The 9,828-nt window shown below is 38.8% G+C and overlaps 1 protein-coding gene across 1 annotated transcript in view; it reads right to left on the bottom strand.

The window, feature by feature from the left end:
• The window catches only part of LOC149088396 (oxidation resistance protein 1B-like), a 138,707-nt gene that overhangs the window by 23,340 nt on the left and 105,539 nt on the right, over positions 1-9,828 (bottom strand). The window contains exons 11-12 of the mRNA XM_089247482.1: positions 9,578-9,743; positions 9,185-9,449 (exon numbers count right to left, since the gene is read on the bottom strand). Of these exons, the coding sequence (XP_089103608.1) occupies positions 9,185-9,449; positions 9,578-9,743 (431 nt within the window). The remainder of the gene's footprint in view (positions 1-9,184; positions 9,450-9,577; positions 9,744-9,828) is intronic.

The raw sequence follows: 9,828 nt of genomic DNA, 5'->3' as shown, positions 1-9,828 counted from the left end.
CTGTATATCATTTCCTCACATCACGGGTGGGGGGAAACCCGTGTTCCCACAACAATATACTTCGAAAATTCCGGCATCTGTCACTATTTATTCTAATACGTAAGACAGATTGATAGCTTCTAGAACAGCCAATGGGCTCGACGTTAGCGGCACACTGGTGGTCGTATGAATTTTGTTTTCCAACTTCGAGGAGCGAATGCGAGCCAATCTGCCACTTGAAAAAAAATCGAAGAGAGAAGACAAACCTTCAACACATTACTTGCATAACAAAAATACTTAACGAAAATTCAAATATCTGCCGTTTTCGCTTCTAAATATGGAAGACAAATGGCAGCACCACTGGAACATCTGACAAGTTTTTTCCCCAGCATGGTCCAGGTCTTCCTTGAACTGCCATCTCTTCGTTGAGACGGAGCGGCAGGCCACGATCTGGTTAGGACGACGACTCCGACAACGTAAATACGTTAGGACCACATGTGCACTTAGAATAGACGTTCTAGCATGAACCAATTGGTTACAAATTCCCAGAGGAATGTATGAGATTCATGTACAGTTCAATAGTAGTTGTCCTCACCCCCGTCTTTCTTCTCCCCCGTATTTAAAAAATGCGTTATAAGCAACGTTCTACATCAATTTCTGTCGAGTGGGGTGCAGATTATGCACAATTTTCCAGGAAAAACTCCACGATACATCCCCCCCCCACTCCCGCTCATTAGCATCTGAAGGACCCTTAAAATTTTATTTGCATCATGTAGGCCTTTTATCTGGATTTATATCAAACTCTGGAGTCAGCTTTGTCAGTCTATGGTGAAAAAAACCCAACGAATTCATATCATTGAGGATAAAATAGTCTAGAAATATTCGTGCCATTAGGGACTTTTATTATTTGACAAACACTGCGAAATATTCGCGTATGACGAAGAGAAATTTTCTTCAAGAAATAAATGTATTAGGTTTTTTTTAAAAAAAAAAAAAGATTCTAAACATGGAATTTCGAAAGCTTTCATAGTTTTAATAGCTATGAATGCAGAGGAAACACATCGAGAAACGTATACTTCGATCTGCTAAAAAGGAAATATCTAGACTTTTCGAATGAATTTCAAGTATTCGAAAAATTCTGGATGAAAATTTTAAATACTGGAAATTTTTGGATGATTGAGATGAATCTCTCTCTGGTAAGTCCACGTCTTGCGATGCGTGGAATAGCTGAGGTGAGGAACAATTGCGGTTGTTTATAATTTCATGAAAAGCTTGAACGATATGACTGAAAAACATTGAAGAAAATGCTGATAATTGCACGGCCTTTCTCACATGTAACTGATAGGGCTTCGACTAGGAGGAATCGTACACTGTATATCCACTAGGGATGGTGGTCATGGTCTCCTCGGGGGGGGGGGGGGAGATGACATAGCCCTGGAGCTCGGGGACGATTGTTATTTTTCGTTTTTTACGCTATAAATTAACTATAAAGAAGGCCGTGAAAAGTCTGGTCTGGGATCCACCAAAGGTCTCAGCCTGGGAGCTATGCTGATGGTATTGGCACCCAAAATCTTTTGCTTAGATACTAAATGGCAGGCCGAGAGCAGCACAAAATTTTTGGAATTTATAAATCTGCTAACACGAAGGGACACTATGCCCTATAAAGAAGCATTATTTTGGGCATTTTTCTCCAGGTAAACTGTTTTTGGTGCAGAAAGAAATTACCTCACTATTTTGTCTACAGCGGGTACTGCATGGAAGCAAATCAATGGAAATATGCAAATCTGAGTCTATAAATTACAGTGTGTACGATTAATAACACCTCATTTCTGAATTTTCCTGTTACTTGCTCGTATGTAAGGTTTTCATTGCGTGTAGGAAAACGGTTAATAAATCAATATTGGCGAAGCGCCGACTAAACTATTGGGGAACGATTGCGGTTTTTATAATTTCGTGAGATGCTACGAACGTTTCAGACACACAAGAGATTAAAAAAAGATTCACCTCCAATCACCGTACTGGCATGCAGTGTTCCCTATCGAAAAATTTTGAACTATTTTTCTTTTGCCAACCCCACCCCTCGTTAAAATAACTTTTTCGCAAAGGGGGCATGCATTCAAATATACCAACTGCTTCAATTTTTACGGAGTTTAACTATTTACGAATTTATGGAACACCCTGTATACTTCCACATGGCTGATAGGGCTCCGACTAGGAGGAATCTCATACTGTATATCCACCATACATGAAACTGAACTACAAATTTACCATAAATTAAACATCACGTTACAAATTTACCATAAATAAAACTGAGTTTATCAACTTGCCATAAATGAAACTGCGAAATGAAATTACGCTATAATTAACAACTTGAGTAATCCAAGATATTGGGAGTGGAGAGCCCTGAAGAATTCAAACTTATTCATCTCTTCAGTTGGGAGGGATACCATCGAATACCGGGACTGCACAAACGTCAAAAATTTAACGCCTGACTTAAAATGCATGCTCCAATCAATTCATAAGCTAGAGAGTTGAGCTTTAAAAAAAAAAAAATCTGCAAATTTTCACATGGCCCGGTCATGTTTTATCCAACACAGTGAAAAGCATATTAGCATAGCACTTCAACATCACATTTTTCTTAGTGTTCTGTGCCTTCAGGAACATGAATTTGAAAAATGTCCAACATCAGACTTACTTCGACATATGACAGCGTCTTCTTGTGGCATATCTTCATGTCATCGGTTTTATAATAATACGCTTAATATCGTAGATTATTAAATTTTTGTCCCAAAAATTTACGCACTAGGAAATCTTTACTACGCGTAATTTTGGAAAGCGTGAATCATTTTGTGTCAGCGAGTCACGATCTCGGGAGAAAAAAAAAACACACTCGTGTCGAAGACACTTAAGTCAACATGTGCGTACATGCATATACATCTACCTGGATATCGTTTTTCCTCGAAAATCAGCCATTAACTGTCGCCAACATCAAGGAAACTGCTCGTTTTTAATAAAGGACCAAAATGAAACGCTTCCTCGAGAGCTGGAGCTTTTTCGCGTGTGCTTCCCTCTCCCTTTTGTAATTTAATAAATTACGTAAAACAAAAACGCTTGTCATTGTTATCCACATTTTCAAGATAATCGGATTCGAAACACGGAAGCGTTACCTTACGTAGCAAAGGACGTCTCCTTCCCTGCGATCTCGTCCAAAATTTAGTAAAAAACTTCACACACATTACACACAGCTGGAAAATTCGAAGATTCAACAAGACACAGGGAAATCGAATGTTGCACGATGGTGATAAAAATATTTACAGCAAGTTGAACATTATCAATTGAAGGTGAATAGGGAATAGCACATGCGAATAACACTAGTATATATAACTCTTCTTGGCTAATTTTTGGCCTTCTTTGGCCCTCATAGCATGTCGTTGCCACCTAGTGGCCAAGTGATTAGCGTACTGGGTTTGGATCCCCGTTGAGAAATGGATGTCTTTGTCCAGTCATGTTTGACAATCTCTCTCCCCAACGTAGGTCCATGGCAGTGAAAGATGATCCCATAGGGTCACATAAGTCAAAGAAATCGTTTCCAGGTGAGCACCTATCAGTATACAGAAATTTCTAGTGCACAAAATTTCAGTTGTATTTTATCCGCCTCCCAAGGCCAGGATTACACTATAAAAGTTTTCTAAAAGTTCTTTTATAAAATTTGAAAAATTCAACCAATAAGATTATTGGTTGCATTTGCCCGAATGTAACCTATGAGCTTTATTGGTTGGATTTTTCAAGTTTTATAAAAAATATAAAAATGATTTTATCAAGCTTTTATAGTGTAATAACGGCCTAAAACAGATTTACTAGCTTTTTACGGTTACGGGACTCTTGGGAATGCGATTAGAATTATAAATATGTATAAATATGAAATGGTAAACTCTCCGGCTTCCGTGCGATCTCGGCAATTATATGACAGCCTAAAGATATATATTTTGGCTGATTTTTGAAAAGGCTTTGACATACAAGTTGTTAATCGCAGCCGCTATCCCTCTCAATACAATTTTATCTCCAAAATGACTCGCTGCAACACATGATCCATTTTACGCCATTATGGACTCTCAGGCCAAGTGGTGTTCGAAGCCCCTTACTTGGTGAAAGTGCCAATGCTCTCTCGAAAATCATAGTAAGGGCTCCTATGTACAGGGCGACCCATACATTCATAAATGGTGTAAAAATTTAAGGCATTGGTATATATCATAGTTTCCCAACCTTTTTTGTCCCATCGCCAACTTCTTCAGAATTTTTTTTCTCCCAGCGCCCCCCAACGCAAACTCCCCCATAGAATCCTATGCTATACCCGTAGCTTCTACCCCCCCCCCCCCCGGAACATTCCATCGCTCCCCAGGGGACGTTAACGCCCACGTTGGGAATCATTGGTATATATGAGTACGCTTGAGAAAAATTTGTTCTCACGGAGGATTTTTTTAGTACAGAAAAAAAAATTAAGTTCACATTTTTGTCAATAAAAGGCGCTGCACGAAAAAAATCACAGAATTCTAGACTTGAATCTTTCTTCAATTTCTTTTGCGTCTGAAACGTTCGTACAGCTTCAGCCGGAGCTTCGTGGCTGAGGTAAAACAACTTCGCCAATAGAGCTTTATCCACCAATGTCAACACGCAATGAAAACCTTTATGTAAGAGCCAGTAACGGAAAAATTCAGAAATGAGCTGTTAATCGTGCACCCGGCATATTTTATGAGACTTATATGCATATTTCTAGTAACTTGCTTTCATGCAGCGCTCTCTATCGACAAAAATTTGAATTATTTTTCTTCTGCACCGAAAAGAAAATCCCCCGTCGTGAAATTTTTTTGGAGGATCCATCTTTCTATTCATTCCTAATTGAAGTTATTTTTTCATCTTATGTATCACTCTTGTATTTACAACTCAATCCGTCGATTTAACTATTTAGAATACGGGATTCTTAACCCAGGGGTTGGCGGTAACCGTTGTAAAAAGTGTATTCATTCATCAGCAGGGGTGAACAATCTCCGGCCCACGGGCCAAATGCGGCCGGCAATGGGGTTCAATCCGGCCAGCGAAAGGTGTTTTTTGACCGGTAGAAAATTGAAAAAACAAACACTCATCAGCCCTTAGGGCTGGCATTGGAGTAAAAATTTGATTCTGGTTTGTTCAAACTCAAACATGGGAAAAAAATACTGTAAGATAATGCGTATATCTCAGTCGGCCAAACTCAGATATGTTCTAAATAACTATGACATGATAGAAATAGTCAAACTCGGTTATAACCACATCACCGATTTTGCGGAATTTTGTTGTTATAACCAAGGTTGACGCTTTCACGGCCTTTTAGGTATGAAAAATATAATCAGATGCAATCAAAATAGTGGTCATGAAGCTGTTGTTTCGTTATAATTAGGGGTAACTATATTTTCTCAGAAATAATGCGGGAAATTCAGATCATAAGTACGGTACATCGCCAATTTTCACTAAAAATGTTTTCAATTGTCCGCCAAATCGCCAATCATTCCTCACGAAAAATGCAGTGTTACAGCAAGTCGCAGTCACAAAATATTAGTTGAATATAGCCAGGGCCGACTTAACAGCATCACAGGCCCCCGGGCAAAGTGATGTTTCTGGGAGCCTCCCTTATCTGGGTAGAAGTACCCGATAACCAATTTGCATACTCACTGTCAAAAATCTGATCAGATCGCGTTTCCATGAGACCCTTTTTGCACTTGAAGAAAACGGGTCGTGCTCAAGTGTGTCCATGCGTTACTTAACACGGCAAATGTGTGATATTAATATCAATATTTATAGTCGTAATTACCATAATATAATCTATAAATTATGCAAATTATCTTTATCCCCGATATTAGTGAGGGTTGTGAATTAAAGTTAGTTTTATTGAAAAGGGGCTTTTTTTTCCAAATAAAAAAATAGTAAAGAGAAGCAAAATTTCGAAATGTTCCATATGTCCGCCTGGTTTCAATGCTTTCCGAAAAGACACAAACTCTCGGGGAGGGAGTGCTGCACTAATCTTCAATAATTCTATCCTTCTTACTGAAATCTCTTTAGAGTATGACCTAGAAATCGTTGGAGCCGAATGGCACCAACCTAACTGTTTCACACTGGCCTTATTTTCTATATATTTACCGACGGCTTCCGATTTTCACTTGTTTGTTCAACTCGAATTAATCCTTGAAAGTTTCCTTGATACACTTTCCCTTCTTATCTCTGGAGACTGGAACCTCCCGGGAATAGACCGGAAAATATGAAATCACTGTCTGGCAACCACCGAATCAACAATAAAGTCTTGGACATCTTCTATAAGCTTAATCTTGTCCAAAACATTTTAGCACCAACAAGAACTACTGTTCACTCCAGCTCCACCCTTGATCTTATCGCTACCTCTAACCGAATTCAAATTCTTGATACCTACACCATCGTAGGTTGTTCTGATCACAATATCCCCATTATTGATCTCTCTCTTCAAAACTTCATCCCTTCCTACAAACTCACCCCCCCCCCAAAGTTAATTTTAACAAAGCCAATTACCCTTTAATACAATCCATTCTTCGTTACCATTTCAATGATTTTCTATCAATATACCCCTCCAACGATATTCATATCCTATGGACAACTTTCAAACTTATTATTGACAAATGCGTAGGTACAGTTGCGACAAAAATAGTTTCAGCTAAGTTTCTCCACAGTCTTTGGATTAACAAAGACATCATTCACCTAAAGAGGAAAATCCGTCGTGCCGCCTTCACATATAAATCCAACAAATCTATTGTACTTAAATCCTTAATTTCTACCTCCACTCGGAGTCTCAAGAACCCCATCTATACACAAAAGACCAAGTACCTATCCCATTCTTTACCAAATTATTTAAAAACAAATCCTACTAAATTTTGCAACTTCCTCGGACCAAAACCAATTGGACCCACTTCTCTCAAAATCTCAAATAAAGACGCGTCTCGTCTCCTTCAGATATTACTACTGAATTCAAAATTTAGCTTTCCGCTCAGTTTTTTTTTTATCCCACTCCACCACAATACTCATTCGTCGATTCTGTCCATAACTCAAACCCGGTCATTTTCACTAAAAAAGGTATTTTAAAGTTACTAAAAAAACTGAAACCCCCATTCCGTAGGCCCCGATGACATTCCAAACTCCATTCTCAAATATTGAGCGGAAGAAATCTCCATCTATCTTTTAATCTTATTTAGCGTCTCACTAAATACTGCCATCCTCCCCACCGATTGGAAAATCAATAAAAATTATTCCCATTCACAAATCCAGCCCCCCCCCCCCTCTCTGACCCCCCTTAACTTCAGACCAATATCTATTACTTCATCCTGTTGTAAGATATTCGAACATGTCATAGCAAAGGAAAAAATCCACGCTCAGAGAGAGTTAGACTCCATTAACTTTTTCTTTCCCAATCAACACTGCTTCAGACGATCCCTTTCTACTACATCCCAACTGTCCCTTTTCATCCATAACCTTTCCAAAGCCATTGATAACAAGTTACAAACTGATATCACCTTCTTGGATTTTTCTAAAGCCTATGATAAAAAGTTCCTCGCAATAGACTTCTCCTTAAACTTTCAAATCTTAGTCTTAATGTACAATTGCTCAAATGGTTAGAAGCTTTCCTAAAAAATCGTAATAATCGTGTACATTTTAAAGAGCATGACTCACCATTTGCCACTGTAAACTCAGGTACTCTTAGAGGAGCGGTCCTCTCGCTTTTATTGTTTTCAATATATATAAACGATATCCCTGGAACCCTCAACTGCACCACTAGATTTCTTGCTAATGATTGTAATCTACCGCGTAATTAATCAAAAGTCCGATCAGGAAATTCTCCAACGTAATCATGTTTCCATCTCAGACTGATGCTCATTTTGGCATATGTCTATCAACCCTATATAAAACAGTTTTCATGAGAGCCTATCGTAAAACTCTTCCCCTCGAATTCTCATACTCGATCAATAACATGACCATATTCCAAGTTTTTCAATTCAAATATCTGGGTGTCATAATCTCAGCTAACCTCCGGTGGAATAATCATATCAATTATGTCTACCAGAAATGTCTCAACAAACTTTTTTCTTCGCCGTAACCTCAAACATTCTACTCGTGACGTCCGACATCTCTGCTACCAAACTTATATTTCTCCCGTTCTCTCTTATGCATCTGAGGTCTGGGACCGCCACACCTCTAGTAATATCGACAGACTTGAATCTATCCAAAATAAATCCGCCCGCTTTATTCACGACTGCTGGTCCTCTTTCAGTTCCGTATCCAATCTTAAACTCGAACTTAATCTCCACCCACTCGCTACTCACCGACTTATCTCCCGCTTAGCCATGCTTTATAAGATTACTCACGGTCATCTAAATTTCGATACGTCCGGTATTCTCGCTAAGCCTTCCTATGTTTCCAATAGACTTGACCACCCTAAAAAATTAATACCTATTTTTGTCTCTACAAATTATTTTAAATTCAGTTTTTTCCCTAATACCATAGTTGAATGGAACAAGCTCACTTTCCCTATTGTTAACTCCCCACGATCTCCGATTTCTTGTGAAACGTTATAAAACATCTGCGTGTAAATCTACCACGTGTTCTTGTATAGGCCTTGAAATTCCAACATTATTGCATAAGTAAATAAATATCATCCCCTCCCCTAATTCAGGGCCGGACGAATCGCAAAAAAATCTAGGCACCAAAACAATTTTTTAGGGCCCAAAATTTTTTTCACCCAAAGAAAAATGTCCGAAATAATGCTGCTTTTGAATTTTTACGGGCAGAGTGACGCTCTTTCATTTTGGAAGATATGCTGCTATAAGTTCCAAACACTTTGTACTGCTCCGAGCCTGCTATTTCGTAACTACACAAAGAAAATTTTAAGCACCAATACCAATTTTTTAGTCGCCATGGCGACCTGGTGCCTGGGATTTGTCCTTTCCTAATTATGATAAATACGTAATAACGAGAAAAAATGTGCCGTTATATCATAGGTCGTTGCGTTTTCATTGACGTTCTAAGCAAGGTTCGTTAGCGTTATCCTCTATGAGAATTAGTCATAACTACCAATTATTGATGTTGCAACCGAGGTTGTTACTGCCGAGTTAAACTTTAGATGAAATTTTCCTAAAGCAATTAATGGTCATACCTCCCAATCGGTGGGACTGATGCTTCGTATACCGAAATGATCTTCCACGAGCTTCAGAAAAGACAAGTGGGTGGAACTGCCTTGGTTTTCATTATCAGCTTTGTCTTGGTCCTCCTCTTTCTTATCTTCCTCTTGTTCATCCTCTTCCTCCTCTTCGGCATCATCGTCGATCGGTACAAAGCCCAGTTCGTCAGGATTAGCATCGTCGACATCCCCGTAAAGATGCGGAAACCATTGCTGTAGAAAGTTGTACGTGTCCTCGACTCTGTCATATCATTTAAAAAAAGAAAAGAAAAAAGGGGTTTTTTTTAGGATTATATAAAAATCAAGATAACCAGTTAAATTGATTTAATGATTAAAAAGAATAATTTACGTATTTTATGATATCCTCACCTGTTATGAGGGATGCCAAACCAGTACTCGGACTTGGCCTTCTTCTTACCGTACGACAGTATCGGAGTGGATACGAGCGACCTTTTCTCTTTCGGGTGACCCATCCTCAGGCAAAGGTACAAAGGGGGGCCTTCTTGTTCTCGACCGGAATGCTGGCTAAGCAACCCTGTTAACGAGTAGAAAGCACAAATCGTAGCTAAATCTATATCATAGCTGTATATACATACGTAGTCCAGTCAATAAATACGTTA

Source organism: Pholcus phalangioides, unplaced genomic scaffold (assembly GCF_987345545.1).
Source record: "Pholcus phalangioides strain wild (caught in Gottingen) unplaced genomic scaffold, Ppha-v1.0 ptg000003l_1, whole genome shotgun sequence".
Classification (NCBI taxonomy): Eukaryota; Metazoa; Arthropoda; class Arachnida; order Araneae; family Pholcidae; genus Pholcus; species Pholcus phalangioides.
This window is presented reverse-complemented; position numbering and strand designations above follow the sequence as displayed.